Raw genomic sequence first — 25,712 nt, 5'->3', positions numbered from 1 at the left:
ACCATATTAAACTTTTGGTGCATTAGCACTTAGAAACGCATGCAATAATGATTCACTAATTCAGAATGGTTAAGGAAATGCAGCATGGAACATGGAAAACAATGAATTACAGAATACGGGGTAGGTTATAATTTACAGGAGGAATTCATTCCTTAAAACATAATTTAAACCCTGCCTAATTCAAAGCTATTTTCTCATCATGGGAAAAACTGTAAAGATGGCTTGAAATACAACTACTGTGCTGTATTTCTTTTTGCAAGCATACTTTTAAACCACAATAATTATAATAAAATTTATGTTTAAATATGCTTTTAAAACACAAAATATTACTAGTAAACCATTTTGTATAATTATTACCTCCTTCCCAAACATCAAAAATATTTCCTATTTTATTATAATTTTTTTTAGAGACTGAGTGTCACTCTGTTTCTCAGGCTAAAGTACAATAGCCCAGTCATAACTCACTGCAGCCTCAAATGCCTAGGCTTAAGGGATTCTCCTGCCTCAGCCTCCTGACTAGCTAGGATTACATGCACACACCACCATTCCTGGCTAATTCTTAATTTTTTTTTTTTTTTTTTTTTTGAGATGGGGATCTTGCTATGTTCTCTAGACTGGTCTTAAACTCCTGGCCTCAAGCAACCCTCCTGACTCAGCCTCCCAAGTACCAGGATTACAGGCAAACATGAGCTACCACATCCAGCCTGTTTTCTATTTTAACATAGATGACAGTGTGGCTTAGGAATGTATTTGAATGATTGCAATTTTAGAGCCAGGTTGTCAGAAGTTTTTCATTTTAAAAATAAAAGTGCTCTTACTTTAATACTGCTCTTTTATTTTCTCAGCATTAGTTCTAATATTTCCAGCATGCTTGCTACTAAATTGACAGAAATGTCAGCAGATCTTATTTTCAGTATTTATCATATTTAATGGCTACTTGGATGGCAATGTTATAGAATAGAAAAAAGATTTAAAATTTAACCAAAGTAAAAACAACAACACATCCAAATTACTTGCAGAAATGTGCATGCATATAAACAATAGTATGGTTCATGGGCTATTAACAGATGATAGTTAATATTTCTGGTTACCAGCTGAGGCATCAGGATCAATGTGGCAACAGAGAAACAGAGTTTATAATTCAACATGTGGCAAGAGAGAAACAGTTTATAATTCAGTAAGCCCATCAGCTTTGAAACTAAGTGACTCTTTAATGAACTTTCAAAAAATTTTGCCCAGCCTAGGCAACAAAGTGAGACACAATCTCTCTAAAAAAATTTAAAAATTAGCCAAGCACAGTAGCATGTGCCTGCAGTCCTAGCTATGAGGAGGCTGAGACAGGGGAGTTGCTTGAGCCCAGGAGTTTGAGGCTCCAGAGAGCTATGACTGTGGCAATGCATTGAAGCCTAGGAGACAAAGCAAGACCTTGTCTCTAAAAACCAAAAAACCCAAAATGAAAACCTGGGATTTGTATTAAAATTAATATGAAATGCTATTTTACACTATTTTAAATTCATAAAAATCTACTTAAGTTTAGCTTAACACCACACATAGTGTATTTTTAACTCCTTTATTGAAGTATAATTTACAAACCATAAAATTCACCCCCTTTAAGTGTGCAACGTGTTTTAGTTTTAAATGTACAGAGCTGTGCAATAGTCACCATATCCAATGTTAGAACCATACTATATGCTTTTCAAAATCTATGTTATTAACTTCATCTACCATAAGTAACTCCAAATAATTCACAATACTGATAACTCAAAAGTTTCTTGGATTTGCTATTTAAAAAAAAAAAGAAGAATAGACATCATTTATTTTGAATAAATATATTGATATCTACAAAGAAAAATGCTGGAAGAATAATGCTGGGCCAGGCACGGTGGCTCACGCCTGTAATCCCAGCACTTTGGGATTTGGAGGCTGAGGCAGGAGGATCATGAGGTCAGGAGTTTGAGACCAGCCTGGTCAACATGGTGAAACCCCATCTTTACTAAAAAAACAAAAATTAGCTGGGCATGGTGGTGCGTGCCTGTAATCCTAGCTACTCAAGAGGTTGAGGCAGGAGAACTGCTTGAACCTGGGAGGTGGAGACTGCAGTGAGCTGAGATCCTGCCACTGCACTCCAGCCTGGGTGACAGAGCAAGACTCTGTCTCGGAAAAGAAAAAAAAATCATGCTGAAAGGATTTAAACAGCCCCCCTATAATCTCATCCCTAATGTTAAGTTGGCAAACTACTCTTCCATAAATAGTACAAATGTATAATTAAGTAGAGTCTTTGTTTAAATTTTGAATTCCAAATTAGTAAAATAAATTTTGCTGAGGCTCTTCTAAAGTAAATAAAATCTGACACATGAGCCTTCCAATACTAAAATGATTTGCAAGTGAGTATAAAACCAGCTATGAACACTTGATGGCAAATCCCTGCCTGCAAAATACTCAGAGCCTCAGCAATATTTCCAAATAAGTTAATTGATATTAGCCTCTTTTTCCAAAAGATTCTATATTTTCCTAAATTTCCAGTTAACATTTTATTATGATATACAAAAAAGTATCACATAATCTCTCTCATTCTTTTCTTCTTTAGAGATAGGATCTCACTCTGTCACCCAGGCTGGAGTGCATAGGCACAATCACAGCTCACTACAGCCTCGAACTTCTGAGCTCAAGTGAACGTCCTGCCTCAGCCCCCTGAGGAACTAGGACTACATACAGGTGTGAGCTATTGTGCCCGACCTCATGGTCTCTTTATAATCAAGATGAAAAAAAAGTAAAAACAGAATAAGCTGAATTCATAGTTGTTGAACAAAGTGCTTTTAACAGCTTTATGAGATATCGCTGACATACAAAACTGCATATATTTAAGGTGTATGATTGTTTTGTTATATGTATACAGTGTGAAATGACCACCACAATTGAGCTAATTAACATATCTACCACTTCTACATAGTGACTGTGTGTGTATATATGTGTATGGTGTGTATGGTAAGATTTAAGATCTAGCCTTTTAGCAAACTTATGCAACACAGTATTATTAACTACTGTCACTATGCTATACATTAGATCTCCAGAATTTATTCATCTTGAATAACTGAAGATTACAAAGTATCTTAATATTTGTGACCTAAGGAAATTTGACAGTGTCACACCTCAGGTCTCTGACTCTGACTCTATCCATTTTTAACAATTTTTATTAATGATTTCAATGGCAGCACTGATTATCAACTATACAAAACTGATCTAGAGAAGGATACAAAGCTGACAGGAATAACTAATACATTAGATATCAAATAAAAATCTAAAACTATTCAACAATTCAGAATGATGACTCGGAGCTAACAATTTAGTAAGAATAATAAATATAGCACATATACCTTGGGTCCAAAAAAACAACTGCACGGGAATAAATGAGGGAAGATGTGGCTTAACAGTAAGAAAGTAACAATAACAAAGAACTTAGAAATTTTAGTTAACCATAAGTTCAACAAAAGCTAATGTAAACCTTAGACTCTATTATTATAATGTCCAGAATTTTTTTTTTTTGGAGTCTCACTCTGTTGCCCAGGTTGGAGTGCAACGGCGTGATCTTGGCTCACTGCAATCTCTGCCTCCTGGGTTCAAGTGATTCTCCTGTCTCACCCTCCCAAGTAGCTGGGATTACAGGCACCTGCCACCAGGCCCACCTAATTTTTATATTTTTAGTAGAGATAGGGTTTCACCATGTTGGCCAGGCTGGTCTTGAACTCCTGAACTCAGGTGATGCACCTATCTCAGGCTCCCAAAGTGCTGGGATTACAGGCGGGAGCCTGGTCTAATGTCCAGAATGTATAGTTCAACATGGCAGGCAAATTACCTTCTACTTCAAGAAGGTACTTCTCCTTCTCCCCAAAGGCCCATTGAAAAGGATAGAAAAAAAATTTTTTTAATGGAGTAAAGTACAGCATCACTGGAAAAGATGAATAGGATATCAGTGGACCAGAAATTTTAAAGAACATCTTGAAATTGACAAATATAGGATCAGAAAGGTAGAACAAAAACAACAACAACAAACAGCCTAAGATTCTAGAGGTAAAATGATGGTCTTCCTGAAAGTGTCCTTAGAGAAGTTCCAAATTCTGAGCCAATGAGCATTGTTACCCTGTTCCTAGAACTTCTATTTAATCTTCAAAATCAGTTCATAAAATTGGTACCCCATATGTCAACTTTTCAGAAGAGGAAGTCAAGGCTTAGACAGGTTTTATAATCACACAGATAAATGGAAATGCCGGAAGTTGAACCCAGTTAGTCTGAATCCAGAGTCCGTACTTTTAGTTATTACACAGATGTGGGGTAAACCATGAGTAACTCGTTAGCGCTACACTAAGTTAGGCCCTCTACCTAACATACCTTGCCTCTTTTGTTCTTGGATTAAACCTTGACAATTTCTTCCTACAAAATGTGTGAAATCTGCCTAGAAAGACTGAGAGAGGAAGAAAGACGTATAAGTTAACTGCAGATCCCCACATGGGTACAGAGGAATAAAAATTTAAAAAGAAAAAAAGATCTACACAAAAGTATACCATTACCAGAAATAACAGTCTCCTTACTCTGGCAGCTGTGGAATTTCCAGGCTGCCTGCTCTAAGCCGATCTTCCCTACAGGGAATTTTGGGAATAGACATACTCTGTCCACAAAAAGTTCACAGTTAACCCTCCTGTTCAAAGAAGACGTCTGTCTTTTAAGTGGTAAGACAATACAGCATGGTGTTTAAGAGAATGGACTTTGCGACTGGGCACAGTGGCTCATACCTGTAATCCTAGCACTATGGGAGGCTGAACGGGGTGGATCCTTCAGCCCTGGAGTTTGAGACCAGCCTGGGCAACATGGAGAAACCTCATCTCTACCCAAAATAAAAATTAGCCAGGTACGGTGGCACGTGCCTCTGGTCCCAGCTACTCAGGAAGCTAAGGTGAGAGGACAGCTTGAGCCCAGGAGGCAGAGGTTGCAGTGAGTCAAGATTGCGCCACTGCACCCCAGCCTAGGAAACACAGCCAGACCCTCTCTCAGAAAAAAAATAATAAATGGGCCAGGCACAGTGATTCATGCCTGTAATCCCAACACTTTGGGAGGCCGAGATGGGCAGATCACCTGAGGTCGGGAGTTCGAGACCAGCCTGGCCAATGTGGTGAAACTCTGTCCCTACTAAAAATACAAAAATTAGCCAGGCGTTGTGACAGGCATCTGTAATCACAGCTACTTGGGAGGCTGAGACAGGAGAATCACTTGAACCCAGGAGACAGAGACTACAATGAGCTGAGATTGTGCCATTGCACACCAGCCTGGGTGACAACAGTGAAACTTCATCTCAAAAACAACAAAAAGGAAAGAAAGGAAGGAAGGAAGAGGGGAAAGGAAAGGAAAGGAAAGGAAAGGGAAAGGGAAAGGGAAGGAAAGGAAAGAGGGGAGAGGGGAAAGGGGAAAGGGGAAAGGGGAAAGTGGAAAGGAAGGACTATAAAGCTAGCTTGACTAGGTCCAAATCCGGGTTCCTCCACTTAATAGCTGTGTAACCCTGGGGAAGTTATTAACGCTTCTGTAACTCACTTTCCCCATCTGAAAAATAGGGATGATAGTTGTATATATATATATGCTAAAAGTCGTTGTGGGGATTAAGGTACTTTTCTTTCCTTTTTTGTTTTTTGTTTTTTTGAGATGGAGTTTCACTCTTGTCGCCCAGGCTGGAGTGCAATGGCATGATCTTGGCTCACTGCAACCTCTGCCTCCTGGGTTCAAGAGATTTTCCTCCCTCAGCCTCCTGAGTAGCTAGGATTATAGGCACCCACCACCATGCCCAAATAATTTTTGTATTTTTGGAAGAGACAGGGTTTTACCATGTTGGCCAGGCTGCTCTCAAACTCCTGACCTCAGGTGATTCACCCACCTCGGCCTCCCAAAGTGCTGGGATTACAGGTGTGAGCCACTGCACCTGGCAGAGATAATTTTCATTCAGAATGTAACAGTATCTGACCCAGAGAAGACACAAGGATGTATGTTAAGTGCTTAACAAACGGCCTGGTACATGGTAACAAGCAATAGTAGGTACTAGTTATTAGTAGCTACTACTGAGTAGCTCCCCCTATCTGTTACAGACAGGAGAGAAATGAAAGTAAGTGATGGCTAAGAAGCCTTTCCTGGCTCAGCATGGTGGCTCACGACTGCAATTCCAGCATTTTGGGAGACCAATGTGGGAGGACTGCTTGAGCCCAAGAGTTCAAGACCAGCCTGTATAATTCAAGACAAGCCTTGTATAGAGAGACCTCGTCTCTAGAGAAAAAAAATTTTTTGAGAGTAAGTCTTGTTCTATCATCAGGCTGGAGTGCAGTGGCACAATCTTGGCTCACTACAACCTCTACCTCCTGGGTTCAGGCAATTCTCCTGCCTCAGCCTCCCAAGTAGCTGGGACTACAGGTGTATGCCACCACACCCCGCTAATTTTTGTATATATAATTTTTGTGTATGTATGTGTGTGTGTATATATGTGTGTGTGTATATATGTGTGTGTGTGTGTGTGTGTGTGTGTATATATATATTTTTTTAATAGAGACAGGGTTTCACCATGTTGGCCGGGACGGTCTTGATCTCTTGACCTCATGATCCACCCACCTCAGCCTCCTAAAGTGCTGGGATTACAGGTGTGAGCCACCATACCCGGCCAGAAAACTTTTTTTAAAAATTAGCAGGGCATGGTGGCATGCACCTGTAGTCCTAGCTGCTTGAGAGGCTGAGGTGAGAGGATGGCTTGAGCCCAGGAAGCAGAGGTTGCAGTGAGCTGAGTCACACTACTGCACTCTGGCCTGGGTGACACAGCATGGCTGTTGCCAAAAAAAAAAAATCTTCCAATCTTGAAAGCCTACCAAATTCTTAAAAAAAATAACAACAAAAAAAATGAAGGTCATCAAATTAGACAAAGCAGATTCAATACAATGAAGAATTCACTAACATCAGATCAATACTTAGTTTAAATTCGCCCCTGGGCCTCTGAAGGCATTTGTTAGACTATCTTGATTTATGACTGTTAACTTTAAGTTGCCTTTTAATAATATAAGTTAAATGAATACAATTGTTTTAGATTTAAAGAATGAGAGTTAACTGACTTCTAGGCAATTTTTGTCAATGTTAAGTAACAGTTATAACAGAGCTGCTCCCTGAATCTTGGCCATATATTCAGCTCTTTCGATCCAGAAGTTCTAAAATGCAAACTTGCAATATCAAAACAATTCCCTACAACAAACAAAATATAACAGCTTCATGTCAACTGGAATCTCCAGGCCAACGAACTGGCAGGCTACAGGGAAAAGCACATCAGCCTGGTAGGCAGTGACAGCACAGGTAAAAACATGAGTGGGGTCAGGAACTTATTCCCAACATAAGCTAACTAAATGCATGGACTGATTATGGGTCCCACCCTATCCATTTAGAGTTCGAGATTAGTAATAGTTGCCTCAGAAACAACTTGAAGACTCCAGAAACTAAACCACATGCCCAGAGGTCTTCTTATCCAAAAGCAACAAGAATCTAAAGCAGACCTCTGAGACTGTACCCAAGGAATCTTTTTTTTTTTTTTTTTTTTTTTTTGGGAGACGGAGTTTCGCTCTTGTTACCCAGGCTGGAGTGCAATGGCGCGATCTCGGCTCACCGCAACCTCCGCCTCCTGGGTTCAGGCAATTCTCCTGCCTCAGCCTCCTGAGTAGCTGGGATTACAGGCACGCGCCACCGTGCCCAGCTAATTTTTTGTATTTTTAGAAGAGACGGGGTTTCACCATGTTGACCAGGATGGTCTCGATCTCTTGACCTCGTGATCCACCCGCCTCGGCCTCCCAAAGTGCTGGGATTACAGGCTTGAGCCACCGCGCCCAGCCAAGGAATCTTTTTAACCTGAAGGAATGAGACAGACCCAGTCAACCTCTACAGAAGGATATAGAAAAAATGTGCCAAAGCATGCCAAACAGAAGCAAATCTGTGATACATATTACAAGACTAAAAGAACAAAAACTACGCATCCACAAGATCCTTATCATGAGGCTAAAAGAAACTGCTGAAGATTAGACAGTACAGACTAAGCCTCCATTCCTAGAGTAAGACATTAAAAGTCTCAGGATCCTCTTCCTCTTTCCTACTTATATTTATAATTTTTTCCTACTTACTTTTCTCTGTGGTGTTCCTTGCCACTTAACCACTTTTCTAACTTTTCTGGTTGTTCCATTCTCATTCTACATTTGAAGTTTTAAAAAGTTCCTTTTCTCTGTTCTTTCTCCTACTTACTACCATAAATGACATTCTAATTAAAGTTACACAAGAAACTGTAGAAAAAATTAATATAAGGCTTTGACAAATTATATTTGTTGATATGAATACTGCCTACTTTTTTTCTAGACTGTAATCTCCTAGGTATGTCAAAACATTATGCCTATGCTAACAGCAGAGAAGCTACTAAAACACACTCATCTAATAATGTTTGGTGACAATAATAGTATGACAAAGCAGAGACCAAAGAGAGTTCATATAACCTTATGACATATACACAGCAATTCATAATTCTAATACAAACAAAACCTTTTACCTAAATTCAAAATGCACAGAGATATAAATATCTCAAAATGCAGCTGCTTTCAGTACTAATGTGGAAAAAATTAAAACTCCTTAGCTTTTTTTTTTAATTGGGAAACAACAATCCTCTTCATACTAGAAAGACTTAAGTTATTTTGGACAAAAAAAAAACAACAAAAAACCAAACATATAATTTGGTCTTCTTCTTTCTTTGGGGGCATTTATAGAAGTTGAAGAAGGAACTTCAATCATTCCTTTTTTCCAAGACTTCATTCAAGAACTTCACCTTGGCCAGGCACAGTGGCTCACACCTGTAATTCCAGCACTTTGGGAGCACTTAAGGCCAGGAGGTCAAGACCAGCCTGGCCAACGTGGTGAAACCTTGGCTCTACTAAAAATACAAAAATTAGCTGGGTACGGTGGCACATGCCTGTAATCCCAGCTACTCGGGAGGCTGAGGCAGGAGAATTGCATGAACTCAGGAGGCAGAGGTTGTGGTGAGTCGAGATCACGCCACTGCACCCAGGACTGGGTGACAGAGTGAGTGAAACTCTGTCTCGAAAAGAAAAAAAGAACCTCACCTCATCTCCACAAAAAAAATTTTAATTAGCCAGGCATGATGGCATGTGTCTACAGTCCCAGCTACTTGGGAGGCAGAGGTAGGTCGATCACTTGAGCTCAAGAGGCCAAGGCTGCAGTGCACTGCGATCGTGTCACTGCACTCCCACCTGGGATACAGACATCCTGTCTCAAAAAAATAAAAAATAAACAACTTTTTAAAACTATTTTCTCTTTAAAGCAGGAAACAAAGGTAATGGCCCACAATGATGTATGTATTGACTACTTAATCAACAGATATCCTGCGATTAAAGTAGGGTCCAAGAGCTTTAACTCTTTAAAATATTTTAAGTAATATTATATGCACATTTCTGAAGTGGTGAGTCTCTGTCCCATTTGTATATTTTTGTTTATTTTTTTCTCCCTCCAACACTCTAACTAGATTTTTTTCACCCACAATGTATTTTAAAATAATGTCACCGTCCTGCCTATGATAAGTACTTGAATTTATAAATCCTAAGGTCATTAGTTCATTCAAAAATTAAAACTGAAATAAAAAAAGAAATATGATAGAATTTTTTTTCTCTTGGTTATTTTTTTAAGTAACCTATTAATACATAAGACAGACACTTATGCAAATAATTCCAAGGATATAAAAGAAAAGCAAACATTTCATAAAAAACATCTTACCAATATCATCAGCGAGGGAATTAGGATCAGATGCCCCAAGGGTAGCTTCAAACTCCTCTTGGAGACGATAGGCTCTCTGCAGCAGAGCTTCAAGTTTATGGATAAATTCAGTACTAATAATATCCTACAAGGAGAGAAAAAGCACATATAACAAATTAAATTCTAATGTTAAGATTCTAAATATTTTTCCACTTTTTAATAAAAGGCAAAGAAAATGAATAATGTAAAAACTACTCATAGATGGTGGAAAGAGTACAGCAGCAGCAGTCAAGAGGCCTGGGTTCTAGCTGTGTCTTTGGCAAAACTACCTTAGTTCTTAGTGATTCACTTTCTTTACCTATAAAATTAAGGAGTTAGACTAGACGGGGAGTTCTCAAATAAGGTCCCTGAGCCAGCAGCTTCATTATCGCTCAAGAACTTGTTAGAAATGCAAATTCTTGGGATCCACCCCAGTCCTAGTCAATGAGAAACTCGTGGGTGGGGCTTCCAAATCTGTTTTAACAAGTCCTCTAGGTCATTCTTATGCATTCTTAAGTTTGAGAATCACTAGCTTAACTAAATGATCAATAAGGACTAGTCCAGTTCTATAACTCTATGTGATTTTTATGAACATAATAACAATTAATCCCAAAGCACAAATCAAACTTTAAAAAGCTCCAAGCCAGACAAGGTAGAACGTGCCTGCAGTCCCAACTGCTTGGGAGACTGAGGCAGAAGAATTGCTTGAGCCGAGGCAGGAGTTCTGGGGTACAGTGCACTATGATTTGTTCCTATGAACAACCACTGTACTACAGTCTGGGCAACATAGCAAGACCCCATTTCTTTAAAAAGAAATCCTTTAGAAACCAATCTGCTTATTTTGCATATCCTGGAAAAATTAATAAACTTGATGAATGGTAAATCTGGCATTTACCAACTAACTGAATAGAAAAAGACCAATAAGAAATACCCCACACAGTCCCAAGGAAGAAGACAAAAATAGTTCTATCAAATGCCATACAAAGCAAATACACTGAATCAACATTAAAAAATACCCTGGGCGGTCAAAGTGAAAGGATCAACTGAGGCCAGGAGTTCAAGACCAGCCTGGGCAACATAGTGAGATGCCATCTTTACAAAAAATTTAAAAATTAGCCAGGCATGGTGGTGCATGCCCATAGTCCTAACTACTCAGAGGACAAGGTAGGAGAATCGCTTGAGCCCAAGAGTTCAAGACTCAGCTTGGGCAACATAGTGAGACTCCATCTCTATAAAAAAAAAGTTTGATTCTTCTAATATTATGAAGATCACTCAAATAAATCACCCTTACATCTACATTTTCTTCAGCAATGGCATCTCCTGCACCCATCTTAATGGAACCACAGGCCTCATCTTCAGCCTGTCTATTGCGAAAGGTTAGAGCTTGTTCCCATCGACGCAATGCCTCTTCAAACAATTCCATACCTAAAAATTAAGAACAGAACAATTTTAAGTAAGCAAAACCAATGCCAAAATAAAATTATATGGGGTTTGAAATGCTTTCATACATTATCACTAATGGCACAGTCTGACTAATTTTTGACACTAAAGAATCACACATCATTTCGTGGTACAATCTTAATTTCCCAATATATCCTCAACCTATGCTTCCAGTTAACCAAAAATCAGGGACAAAATGGCCAATATGTTTTCATTTCTTTAAAAATACAACACAAATGTATATGGTGCTCAGAATTTTTCTAAAATAATATCATGAATTCATCAAAAGTTTAAGAGTAGTAGTTATTTTTTATAGTCGCACAACTATGTTTCAAAATATCCCTGTAAATTAAAAGGAAAACTAACAGGTAGAAGAAACCAGTTTACAAAAAGCTATTGTTTTATAAGTTCTCAGAAGAAGAAAGTAAAGCTGAAGATGGCCAGGTGAGGTGGCTCACGCCTATAGTACCAGCACTTTGGGAGTCCGAGGTAGGTAGATTACCTGAGGTCAGGAGATTGAGACCAGTCTGGCCAACATGGTGAAACATCATCTCTACTAAAAATTTAAAAATCAGCCAGGTGTGGTGATATGCGCCTGCAATCATGGCTACTCAGGAGGCTGAGTCAGGAGAACTGGCTTGATCCCAGGAGGCAGAGGTTGCAGTGAGCCAAGATCGTGCCATTGCACTCCAATCTGGGCAACAGAGCAAGACACTGTCTCAAAAAAAAAAAAAAAAAAAAAAGTAAAGCTGAAGAAAAGATAATAATATAGAAGTCTAAAATAAAGTCTTTTCCACCTTTTGTTCCCTAAAGGGTGTCCTGAACCACTGTGATCCCAACAGACTGATTTGGATAAACTGGTGGGCCAGAGTTAAAAATCTGCAAGATACTGAATGAACCTATCAAAAGTTAGTTACAGTCCAAGTAGGAATTTCATGTCCTTGCTGAAAGAAAGCTTTGTGGGAAAACAGATGAACATGTGCTTCTTTTTCTCCAAATAAATTTTTTTAAAAAGGGCTTAGAAAAATAATTAGGCACTTCAAACAAAACAAAAATAGTTTAAAACTTCACTTTTAAAGTATTTTAAAAATGTTAAATATTAAAGAAAAAGATATGTAAAAGCTGCTTAAGAATCTGGACAAGTCATTCTCACAATGTTTTAAAAATATGGTAGCGGCCGGGCACAGTGGCTCACGCCTGTAATCCCAGCACTTTGGGAGGCTGAGGTGGGTGGATCATGAGGTCAAGAGAACGAGACCATCCTGGTCAACATGGTGAAACCCCGTCTCTACTAAAAATACAAAAAATTAGCTGGGCATGGTGGTGCGCCCCTGTAATCCCAGCTACTCAGGAGACTGAAGCAGGAGAATTGCTTGAACCCAGGAGGCGGAGGTTGCGGTGAGCCGAGATTGCGCCATTGCACTCCAGCCTGGGTAGCCTGGGTAACGAGAGCGAAATTCCATCTCCAAAAAAAAAAAAAAAAAATGATAGCTAAAAAATACCTCTCAAGTCATTTCTTTAGTTACCACACTGTAGAACCTACAATCCTAAATGAATAAAATTTCTTTCTTATTTATTATTATTATTTTGAGACAGAGTCTTACTCTGTTGCCCAGGCTGGAGTACAGTGGCACCATCTTGGCTCACTGCAACCTCCTGCCTCAGCCTCCTGAGTAGCTGTGATTACAGGTATGCACCACCATGCCCACCTAATTTTTGTATTTTTAGTAGAGACAGGTTTTCGTCATGTTTGGCCATGCTGGTCTCGAACTCCTGACTTCAGGTGATCCACTCACCTTTGCCTCCCAAAGTGCTGGGATTACAGGCATGAGCCACCACGCCCAGCCTCTTTTATTTTTTTTAAAATATATTTATGTATTTGTAGAGATGAGGTTTCACTGTTACCCAGACTAGTCTCAAACTCCTGGGCTCAATCAATCCTCCTACCAGAGTCTCCCTAAGGTCTGGGATTACAGATGTGAGCCACCATACCTGGCCTAAAATTTCTTAAAATGAAATGTAGGCCTTTCCTTCTTGTTCGATTTTCTGTAGCAAAGAATAGCTCTTGAATCTTCCTCCTAAAACATTTATGAACACAAAAACCAATTATATCACTATCTACTCTCCTTTCTCCAAGTTACACAACTCTAATTCCTTCATCCTTTTCTTACACCATCCCTTCTACACATTTATTATTTTGGCTGAACATATGAACACAGAATTTTTTTTTATTTTTTAGTTTTTTTGGTCTCTTTTTTTAGAGACGGGGGTCTTACAATATTGCCCAGGTTGGTCTTGTACACCTGGGCTCAAGTGATTCTCCCACTTCAGCCTCTCAAGTAGCTGGGACTACAAGCATGTGCCACCACACTTGGCTTCAGGAAGAACTATTTTACAGCACAGTTGTATAATACAAAGATAAAAGCTGTCTCCTCAAGAAGTACTATGTCCCACCTCACTATAGAATATAGCCCAGACTACCAAATATCCATCAGTTTTGTAACAGCAAGTCAAACATATGTCACCAATCTTTTTTTAATGTCATCAATTTTATAAAGATAATTGAAACAGATGGGTGACGATAACAGGTGATCCACAGGGCTCCTACCAATCTTAATCCTATAACACAAAGATCCCCTACGGTGTCTCTAGTTTTACTCTATTTCTCTTCAATTTGAATTTTTAATATTCTGGGGTTTTTTGTTTGTTTTTTGTTTTGCTTTGTTTTTTTAAGAAAAAGGGCGGCTTTGCAGATGCTGCTGCTGCTGGGACCCTATACTATCAGCCATGCTAAACCCCACCATGTTCTTTGACATTGCCATCGATGGTGCGCCCTTGGGCTGCATCTCCTTCGAGGTGTTTGCAGACAAAGTTCCAAAGACAGCAGAAAACTTTCATGCTCTGAGCACTGGAGAGGAAGGATTTGGTTTTAAGGGTTCCTGCTTTCACAGAATTATTCCAGGGTTTATGTGTCAGGGTGATGACTTCACATGCCATAATGGCACTGGTGGCAAGTCCATCTACGGGGAGAAATTTGATGACGAGAAATTCTAAAGCATACACATCCTGGCATCTTGTCCATGGTAAATGCTGGACCCAACACAAACGGTTCCAGTTTTTCATCTGCACTGCCAAGACTGAGTGGCTGGATGGCAAGCATGTGGTCTTTGGCAAGGTGAAAGAAGGCATGAATATTGTGGAGGCCATGGAGCGCGATGGGTCCAGGAATACCAAGACCAGTAAAAAGATCACCATTGCAGACAGTGGACAACTCATTAATAAGTTTGACTTGTGTTTTATCTTAACCACCAGACCATTCCTTCTGTAGCTCAGGAGAGCATCCCTCCACCCCATTTACTCATAGTATCCTAGATTCATTGTGCTCTCCATGCAGTTCCCTTTGTGTTCCATGTTTTCCTTGTTCCCTTCCATGCCTAGCTGGATTGCAGAGTTAAGTTTATGATTATGAAAGAAAAACTAAATAATGAAAAAAAAAAGAAAGAAAGAAAAAGCTCACTCTGTCACCCAGGCTGGAGTGCGGTAGCACAATTAGCTCACTGTAACCCTCAACTCCTGGGTTCAAGTGATCCTCCTGCCTCAGCCTCCCAAGTAGCTAAGACTACAGATACATGCCACCATACCCAGCCACGAACTTGCAATATTAACAGAAGCTGTGAGTATAAGTTTACTAGACATAATCTAGAAACATAGTGAATTTGACTTTCTGGAGACCTTTGGAATAGGTGGCAAAGGAACTACTCTTGCTTCTTTCCTCATAGGAGTACCCACTGTGATGGTAGTGGAGATGATATAGTCTAGCTATTCTAGAGAGCGGGAATGCATTCCGAGGTACTCAGTCCTTCTACACCAAGTCATCAGTCCCTTTACTGCTCACTGGCCAGGGGTACATCAGGCCTACTGGTTTTATATTTTATTTACTATGCATTTCCATTAAAAGGAAGACAGCCTGAAACAGAATACAGAACAGGGAAAACCATTTGAATCTTTTGATTCAACAACAGGTGCATTTGGTTCTTCTCCAGGGCTTCAGTGAGGCTCCATAGACACGTTCATGGTCAAGTCAAGAGAAATACTGAGATGTGAAACACAGAAGGCCTTCCTTTTATTTAAATTTTTTTTTCTGGACATAACAATACACATAATAGCTAAATAAAACAGATTTAGTAAAGTGAATTCTGACAGATTTGTTACATAAGAGTCAACAGATAAGGTTAAGATAGTGTAGCAGGCTGAATAATGGTCACCCAAAGATATTAGATCCTAATTCCTAGAAGCTGTAAACTTATAAATAAAGGTAACATCTTACATTTTTGTAGATGTAATTAAGAATCCCCATACAGGGACATTATTCTAATTTATCTGGTGGGCCCTAAATCTAACCAAAAGTGTCCTTGTAAGACAGAGGTGGCTGGGCATGGTGGCTTACACCCATAATCCCAGCACTTTAGGAGGCAGAGGTGGGTAAATCACCTGAGCTTAGGAGTTTAAGACCAGACTGGCTAACATGGTGAAACCTCGTCTCTACTAAAAATACAAAAAATTAGCTGGGCGTGGTGGTACACACCTGTAAGCCCAACCACTTGGGAGGCTAAGGCTTGAGAATTGCTTGAACCTCAGCGGTGGAGGTTGCAGTGAGCCAATGTTGCACCACTGCACTCCAGCCTAGGTGACAGAGTAAAGACTCTGTCTCAAAAAAGAGAGAGAGAGAGACGGATATAGGGAGAGATTTGATACACACAGAGGAGAACGTGACATGAAGACAAAGGTAGAGATTGGAATGATGTGGACACAAGCCAAACAATGCTGGAAGCCCACCAAAAGCTGCAAGAGGTCAGGAACAGATTCTCCCCTAAGCCTCCAGAGAGATCATGGTTCTACTGACATCTTGATTTCAGCCCAGTGATAATGAACTTCTGGTCTCCAAAACTCTGAGTGAATAAATTTCTGTTGTTTTAATTTTGTTGTATTAGTTTAAACTAATACAATATATGATGTTATGAAGATTAAATTCAACAGATGGAAGAACATTTAAAATTATAGTTGCTTCTCTTAGAACAATTCGCTGTTTTTTAATTTCAACTTACTACCGACCATGGTGGCTAAGGCCTTAATCTCAGTACTTTGGGAGGCTGAGGTGGGCAGACTGCTTGAGCTCAGGAGTTCAAGACCAACTTGGCGACACGACAAAACCCTATTTCTACAAAAATTTTTTTAAAAATTAGCTGGGCGTGGTGGCATGCACCTGTGGTCCCAGCTATTCAGGAGGCTAAGGTGGGAGGATCATTTGGGCCCGGGAGGTTGAGGGTGCGATGAGCAGTGATCGCGACACTGTACACCAGCCTGGGCGACAGAGCAAGACCCTGTCTCAATAAATAAAAAACAGTAACAAAACAAATTAAATGTGAGTACAATATCTTAAAATGTTATCATCTTACTCCTACCCATTAAGTATAAGTTCTCTGGAGTAGTCACAGGAATATTAACAAGTTTAATATCATCTTCATCTGCTTTGTCCCAGGAATTAGAATTGCCACAAGCACAGCTATGACAAGAATTGACACTCTGGACCTAAAATTAAGATGGACAGAAGTTACTTCAAATGTCTCTCATTATAGTATGCTATGATCTTTTATATTTACAGATTATTTATATAAATCTTATTAGTGTAAGACAATCCATATAATTTCCACATGAAGAAACAATTCTGATATTCAATCAAATTTAGAAGTCACATGACTATTCTAAGCCTGTTTGCTCAAAAATATACAAGTAGAATATTTTGAATGTAAATCACTTATTTCCATCAGAAATCAGGCAGTTATGTTTATATCATTTATTGTTTTAAGCATTTACTTATAAATTTTATCTATACCTAATTTGATTTAAGGTAGCTAGCTTATTTTTCTTTTAGAATGTTTTACAATGCTGAGTCTCTGCTAAATGATACCTAAAATAAAAAAGCCACTATTGCCGGGCATGGTGGCTCATGCCTATAATCCCAGCACTCTTGGAGGCTGAGGTGGTTGGATCACCTGAGGTCGGGAGTTTGAGACCAGCCTGACCAACATGGAGAAACCCAGTCTCTACTAAAAATACAAAATTAGCTGGGCATAGTGGCATATGCCTGCAATCTCAGCTACTCGAGAGGCTGAGGCAGCAGTATCACCTGAACCTGGGAGGTGGAGGCTGCGGTGAGCCAAGATCGCGCCGTTGCACTCCAGCCTGGGCAACAAGAGCGAAACTCCATCTCAAAAAAATAAAAGCCACCATCATCTTTGTAAATGCCCTTTCCTAGCAAGGTCCACTGAACAAATCATTTCAATCATATCTATGCAGATCATTCTCAAATCCCTAACTCCAGTTCTGTCCTAATTCCAGTTCAGTTTTGAGAAATCTAAGTCCATATTTTCATTTGCCTTTTTGGCAACTCCATTTGGCTCTTCTGCTGGCATCTCAAACTAACTATAGACCCTTTCAACATAACAACAACAACAGACTGCATATACAACAGTGGATCCTATCATAAGATTACAAAATTGTATTTTTACTGTACTTTTTCTATGTTCAGATATGTTCAGATACACAAATACCACTGTGTTTCAATTGCCTACAGTATTCAGTACAGTCGAATGTGGTACAGGTTTGTAGTCTAGGAGCAACAGGTTACAACATATAGCATACAGATTATGCTGCTTCTTAAATAAATTATTCACCTTACTAATTAGGGTCATATTTGAATAGCCTACTGTAATCAGTATAACAATACTGGCAACTACATTAAATTTATATTTTTGTTAAATTGCAAAATTTAACAAAATACAGGCACTTTCTTTTCTGTACACAGTATGATGTTCACGTGAGGAAATCATCTAACGACACATTTCTCAGAATGTAGCAAATGTGGTGCCATCATTAAGCAACTAAAGATTGTATATCAAAAAAGGGGTTTAGCATCTCCTGCAACAAAACCTCTTCCTCCTCCCAAGCTCACTAATAGTGTTTCCATTCTCATAATTTCTCAAACTATAAAACAGGATGTCATCTTCAAAGTCTCTTCCCACACTTCTCATATTCAGTCACCAAATTTTGTGGACTCTGTCCCCTCCTTTCCACTTCTGACATCCTGATCCCCATTTCAACACATTATCTACTGCCTAAGAGACAGAAAATCTAAGCAATTCGAAGCCCTGGCAGAGGAATGGCTAGTTCAGTTAGGCAAGTATAGTACAGTGATTCCAAAGACCTGTTACACCATTATGAAATTTACCTTATCTACTTCTAGTCAACAAGGGCTTCAACTTTCAATTGAGGAAATTCAAAGGAGGCACTTCTCAGACATTGAGGAAGTCCACATCATAGAAAAGCCATATCCTGGCCAGCCACGGTGGCTCACGCCTGTAATCCCAGCACTTTGAGAGGCTGAAGCCGCAGATCACTTTAGGTCAGGAGTTCGAGAACAGCCTAGCCAACATGGTGAAACACTGTCTCCACTAAAAATACAAAAAGTAGCCAGGTGTGGTGGCACATGCCTGTAATCCCAGCTCCTTGGGAGGCTGAGGCAGGAGAATCACTTGAACCCAGGAGGTGGAGGTTGCAGTGAGCCAAGATCGCACCACTGCACTCCAGCCTGGGTAATAGAGTGAGACTCCATCTCGAAAAAAAAAAAAAGAAAGAAAAGAAAGAAAAAAGAATAGGTATATTCCAGCAATACACTGCCAAAAAGACAAAAAAAAAAAAACACCAAAATAACGAATAAGCATATTCTTCATTATGCTGCCCAGTTTCACGGAGGAATTGAAAGTCTGCAGGCCTTTGATCTAGCTGTTTGTATCCTAGAAGAGTCTTTAAAAATGTAGTACATTTTTAGGCATTACAGAATAGGGCAGCTATATATTCCAATGAAATAGAGAAGCAAGGTACAGAGCAGAAAATGGTGTTCTATAAACCATGAAGAAAAAAAATGAATACAGCCCAGGTGTGGTGGCTCATGCCTGTAATACCAGCACTTTGGGAAGCCAAGGTGGGTGGATCATGAGGTCAGGAGTTCGAGACCAGCCTGGCCAACGTGGTGAAACCTCTCTACTAAAAATATAACAATTAGCCAGGTGTGGTGGCACATGCCTGTAATCTCAGCTCCTTGGGAGCCTGAGGCAGGAGAATCACTTGAACTGGGGAGGTGGAGGTTGCAGTGAGCAGAGATCGCGCCACTGAACTCCAGTCTGGGAGAGAGAGCAAGACTCCTTCTCAAAAAAAAGAAAAAAAAAAAAAGAAATTGTTAATGTTGTTTAGTCTCCAGGGAGGGGAATTGAGTGGATCAGGAACACATTTATTTTATTTTATTTTATTTTATTTTATTTTATTTTATTTTATTTTATGAGACAAGGTTTCACTATGTTGCCCAGGCTCTCTTCAAACTCCTGGACTGAAGCCTCAGTCTTCTGAATAGCTGAGACTATAGGCAACACCATAGCACTCAGCTCTCATTGTATATTCTTTTGCCTGTTCTGTATTTAATAGCAGGTACGTATTCTACCTATTTTTTAAATTAATGTTTAAATCACATTAGATTTAAACAAATACTAACTTCATTCCTCACTTGTCAATCAGCATTAATATTAACGCTCAAAAAAGCCGGGCGTGGTGGCTCACACCTGTAATCCAAGCACTTTGGGAGGCTGAGGAGGGTGGATCACCTGAGGTCAGGAGTTCAAGACCAGCCTGACCAACATGGTGAAATCTGTCTTTAAAAAAAAAAAAAATTAATGCTTAAAAAAAAGAAGGGCAGTCTCCCGCTTGTCAGTCAATACTGTATTAATGATCCAAAGGAGGTGAAGAACCTCGCACTTGCCTTCACCAAACCAAATACTTTCACCTAAGTAGGCTCATCAAGTGATTATTGTGACCCAGCACAAAGTCTGGCTGTATCGTCCAGCTTCTTGCAGAACAGCTAATTTTTTTTTAATTAACTTTTTAATTTCAATTTTTGATTTTGGTGGATATATAATAGGTGTATATATTTATGGGTTACATAAAACATTTTAATATATACGACGTATAAAGATCACACCAGGGTGAATGGGGTATCCATCGCCTTTATCTTTAAGCATATACCCCTTCTTTGTGTTGTAAACAATCCAGTTATACCTTTTTAGTTAATTTTTAATGTATAATAAATTATGTCAAATGTAGTCACCCTATTATGCTATCAAATACTAGATCTTATTTATTCTATCTGCATATATTTTTGTACCCATTAACCATTCCACTTCCCCTCCACCCCACTTGCCTTTCCCAGCCTCTGGTAACTATCATTCTATTCTCTAGCTCCATGAGTTCAATTTTTTAATTTTTTAGCTCCCACAAATAAATGAAAACAAGAACATCTAATTTCGAAGCAATTCTTCCACATCAACACTGTTTTCACAGGTCCCCATGGGACCAGATCACTTATTCAAAGAAACCTAGAACCAAATTGACTTAACAGTCAGCAGATACTTTACTTGCCTGATGAAAGCAGATTCGATCAGATGATTTCTTAAAATTCTTTCCATACTAAGAACTATAAGTATATGACACTTTAACAGATCACAAAAGACATATAAACAAAAATCTTTAAAAATAATATTTTTTCTGTACTTACAGAGGCCAAACTCTGTGCAGAACCTGAGTATTTACTGAAAAGTCCTCCATTAGCATAGTTACAAGATTGAGATCCTTTGTCTTTGGTAGAACTTAAAGATAACGTCAAATTCTGTCTGCTACTGGAACAACTTGAACCTATCAAATAAACATACTAATATTAAAAGTATCAAATCCAATGATAAATTTCAGGTAAAAATTTCAGAGTTTATATTATATTCATTCAGAAAGCTTCTAATTTTAAAACACAGATCATTCAATTGTGTAAATTATTAAATGTACACCATTAAAATCTACATCTTGATATAATCTTTTTTTAACACTGCTAAAACCTGCTTCTGAAATGAAGAGTAAAATATTCACCTAATTAATTAGAGTGGTATTTGAATGATCTACTGTAATCAGTATAAAAATACTGGCAACTATGTTAAATTTATGATTCTGTTAAACTGTAAATTTAACAAAATACAGGCATTTCCTTTTCTGAATTACATCTAAAGCCTACCTATATCTCATTGCATTATAATTAGTTATACTTCTGTCTCTTCTACCCAACTATCCATTCTTCTAAGGCAAACATTATATCTTAGTTTTTTGGGTTTTCTTTTTCTTTTTTTGCGAAAATAACTCACTCTGTCATCCTGGGTGCAGTGCAGTGGTGCAATCACAGCTCACTGCAGCATTGACCTCCTGGGTCAAGTGATCCTCCCACTTCAGCCACCCAAGTAGCTGGGACTACAACAGACATGTACCACCACACCTAGCTAATTTTTTATTTTTATTTTTGTAGAGATGTGGTCCCACTATGTCGCCCAGGCTGTTTTAAACCCCTGGGCTCAAGCCAGCCTCCTGCTTTGGCCTCCCAAAGTGCTGGGATAACAGGAATGAGCCACCATGCCTGGCCTTATAGTTTTTCTTAATGCAGCAGTTAAAATGTTCCTAGATTGAAATTCCAGCACTTATAAATTATATGACCATGGGCAAGTCACTTAACTTTTGCATATCTCAGTTTTCTTTATGCAGAAAACAGAAACAATAACTAGACTATAGTCCAAATTCACAGGATTGCTGTAAGGTTAAATAAAGCACTGAATATATGGCACTTAGCTGAGACATAATAGAATCTCAGCAAGTGACAGCAATCATTACTGTTGGAATGTTCACTGCACTTGGTACAAAATAGTCACTCATTAATTGTATACTGGACAGATGAATCACAAAAGCATACCACATACTCACTAAAAACTAAAAAAGTAAGAAACTCAGTATGCTCAAGAAATTATTTTTACTGATACCATATCTTTAACAAAAATTAAAGATCCTTTAAAAGACAGCAATTTACTTCTTGAATGCTACATAATAAGGAAATAGACAGGGATATGCAAAATAAAAATAAAACAACAAACATCCTAAAGGGAACAATGGGGAAATGATTAAATACATTGGGGTATATTTGTACAAATTAACACTAGTTATATATTAAAAATGATTGCACAGAGGGATATTTATTGACTTGGAAAGACATTCTTACTGTCAAATATCTTAAAAGCAGGTTACAAAATGTCTCATTACAATTTTACTTAAAATACATAATTTACTTGTATATAATATACAATTTTATGTCTCACTATGATATTTAAGTGGACTGATATACATGAAAGTATTATCAGTAGTTATTTTTGGGTAGCAGAATGTCAAGTTATTTTAATTTTTTCTGTTTGCTTATCTACATTTTCTAATCTTTCTAAAATAAATCTGTATTACTTTTGAGTTAAATAATATATTAGGAAGAAAATTTTGGAGACTAAAAGACCAAAATCACTGTAGTCCAGTTATGATTTACACATAAAATTTCTTTTGTACACTTAATTCAATTATTTCCACATACCTTTGTCTGATGCTGCTCTTTTAGTGTGTTCAAGTATGAGGTGCTCTGGTTCCCATGGTAATATTTTTCCTTTCTTCTTTCCACGTTTTCTTTTAAAGTGATGGGCCAGAAAAATTACAGATATAGCACTCACTGCAGTTACCACAAGCAACTTTTTAGCCACTGGAGAAAATCTGATCTGGAAAAGATGCAGTTAAAACTGAAAAAAATATCTTTAATTTTTAACTTAAAAGAAGGACCTCATAACTAAAGTTACTCTTAATCTAACCTATTTCTAAATACTATCAAGAAAATATAATTTCATTCTTTCAATGACAAGCTACCCCTATTTTATTTTTTAAAAATATTTTAAACGTAGTAATTTATTACTCACTGCTTTGAAAATCTCAGGTAAACAATATTATCCCAGAAGTTAATAGAAGCACAAAATAATTCAACCCCATTAACATTTTTTGAGCAATTAAGGATTAATTCACACAACTGAATCTTCCGTCTGAATCACAGCAAGATTTTTAATTACAGGGATGATTAGACTTAAACTGAGCTTTAAAAAAACTATCTGAAAATCTGTGCAAATAGAAGCTAAATCTATTTCTAAATACTTTCTAAATAAGCCATTTTATTCACGAATTATTCAACAAATATTTCTTAAGAATCTTAAAGTACCAGGGCTGTGTTATGAATTAAAATCTTACTGTAATTCTATTTTATGAGCACATAATAAGTGCCTACAACCAATCAGGAAGTACTAGGTACACAGAGGTCACAGATCTTGCATTTTGCATATACTTGTCTATTTCCCTCAAGCAGTGTGCTCATAGTGGAAATGGTTATGTTGGCAAATAATTACAGCATAATGTGATAAATACAGTTATACAAGTACTAAGTACTAACATCAGAACAAGAAGTGATTAACTTTCTCTTGAGAGACAAACACTATTAAATACCTAAAAGCAGAAGAACTCTAAAATAAAGCCAAAGAGAGCTGGAAAGAATGTCACTTCCAACCTTCCGACAACAAAATAAAGTATTCCGACTCCATCAGAATAAGGAGATTAGAGGGCAACCAACTGCCCTCTAAACTAATGAGACAGGTATTTGCAGAGAGTTAAGACACTAACTTTGACTTACACGGACAAGACATAGCAGGACATTAGTAAGAAAACGTCAGTGAGCATGATTTCAAAACTGGTGGAGAAAGAATACACTGTTGAGAGATGGGAGAGAGGTGCTGCAAATGTAGGTGAAAGTCACACCATTTTTGCAGATTTTATCTTCATGAATCACTAGGCACTTACAGAAAATACTGAAAGAGTCCTAGGAAAGTCACCTTAACAGTAGAGAGGGAAGGAAACAGCAGCTTCTGTGAAGGGCATGAACCTGCACCACAACCTTTCTCCTCTATCCCCATTAAAGAACAAAAGCCTTAAACTGTGGATGCATCTTTAACTTTGGAGAGAAATCTAAGCCATTAAATGCTTATGTTAAAAAAGGAAAGATATCAAGTCAGTAATCTAAGCTTTCAACTTAAGAATCTAGAAAAAGAAGTACAAATTTAAACTAAAGCAAGCACAAGATAGGAAGCATTATAAAGATTAAAGCAGAAATCAGTAAGACCAACAGCTGGTTTTTTTTGGAAGGAAAACTGATAAAACCTCTAGCCAATCTCATTAAGAAAAAAAACAGATCCAAGATGGCTGATCACTAGCAGCTCGGGCTCGTAATTCCCAGTGAAAGCGCAGAGAATGAGAGGGCACCACACTTTCAGACGAATATTTGTTGCTCACGGACTAGGAGATTCCCAGCAGAGGAGCCCCACGGGTCGCCAGGGTGACTCTTGTGGCCGGCGTGGCGGTTTTGCTGGCGCCTTAGCACGCCAGTTCTTGGTGCAGAGTCCGGAGATTCCCAGGCAGAAAAGCACCATCAATCTTAACACCGCTATTTTGGCCGGCGCAGTGGATTGCTCAGATTTCGGCGCTGGGAATCAACAAGTTGGACGTCAGATCAGAGACCTAGTTAGAAAGTCGGTAATTACAAAGACGACAGATGGATAAATATATAATGAAGGGAACAAACCAGCGTAAAAAGGCAGAGAATACTCAAAATCAGAATGCTTCTCCCTCTACAGGGGATCGCAATTCCTCATCAGTAACGGAACAAGGCTTAATAGAGTACGAGTGTGTTCCAATAACAGAAGCAGGTTTCAAAACGTGGGTGATAAGAAACTTCTGTGAATTAAAAGAACTTGTTCTAACCCAATGTAAAGAAACTAAGAACCTTGAAAAAAGGTTTGACGAAATGTTAACGAGAATGGACAATTTAGAGAAGAATATAAGTGAATTGATGGAGTTGAGAAACACAACACGAGAACTTCGCGAAGCATGCACAAGTTTAAACAGTCGAATTGATCAAGCAGAAGAAAGGATATCAGAAGTCGAGGACCAGCTCAGTGAAATGAAACGAGAAGACAAGAATGGAGAAAAAAGGATGAAAAGGAATGAGCAAAGTCTCCAGGAAATATGGGACTATGTGAAAAGACCTAATTTACGTTTGATAGGTGTACCTGAATGTGATGAAGAGAATGAATCCAAGTTGGAAAATACTCTTCAGGATATCATTCAGGAAAACTTTCCCAACCTGGCAAGGCAGGGTAATATTCAACTCCAGGTAATACAGAGAACACCACAAAGATATTCTTCAAGAAGACCAACCCCAAGGCACATAACTGCCAGATTTATTAGGGTTGAGATGAAGGAGAAAATACTAAGGGCAGCCAGAGAGAAAGGTCAGGTTACCCATAAAGGGAAACCTATCAGACTTACAGCAGATCTCTCAGCAGAAACCCTACAAGCCAGAAAAGAGTGGGGACCAATAT

General features: G+C 38.5%; 1 protein-coding gene and 1 pseudogene across 6 annotated transcripts in view; one reads left to right on the top strand and one right to left on the bottom strand.

Moving 5' to 3' along the window:
- The window catches only part of MIGA1 (mitoguardin 1), a 94,387-nt gene that overhangs the window by 48,294 nt on the left and 20,381 nt on the right, over nucleotides 1-25,712 (bottom strand). For all 6 annotated transcript variants that reach the window (XM_021667666.2, XM_021667669.2, XM_021667670.2 and 3 more), the window contains exons 3-7: nucleotides 22,838-23,015; nucleotides 20,951-21,087; nucleotides 16,752-16,878; nucleotides 11,141-11,274; nucleotides 9,832-9,955 (exon numbers count right to left, since the gene is read on the bottom strand). In XM_021667666.2, the coding sequence (XP_021523341.1) occupies nucleotides 9,832-9,955; nucleotides 11,141-11,274; nucleotides 16,752-16,878; nucleotides 20,951-21,087; nucleotides 22,838-23,015 (700 nt within the window). The remainder of the gene's footprint in view (nucleotides 1-9,831; nucleotides 9,956-11,140; nucleotides 11,275-16,751; nucleotides 16,879-20,950; nucleotides 21,088-22,837; nucleotides 23,016-25,712) is intronic.
- On the top strand, nucleotides 14,077-14,617 carry LOC105710431 (peptidyl-prolyl cis-trans isomerase A-like; annotated as a pseudogene).

The sequence above is a fragment of the Aotus nancymaae genome, unplaced genomic scaffold, assembly GCF_030222135.1.
Source record: "Aotus nancymaae isolate 86718 unplaced genomic scaffold, 86718_ANA_hifiasm-v0.15.2.pri h1tg000007l, whole genome shotgun sequence".
Lineage (NCBI taxonomy): Eukaryota > Metazoa > Chordata > Mammalia > Primates > Aotidae > Aotus > Aotus nancymaae.
Note: the sequence above shows the minus strand (reverse complement) of the source record. Positions and strands in the feature narration are given on the sequence as shown.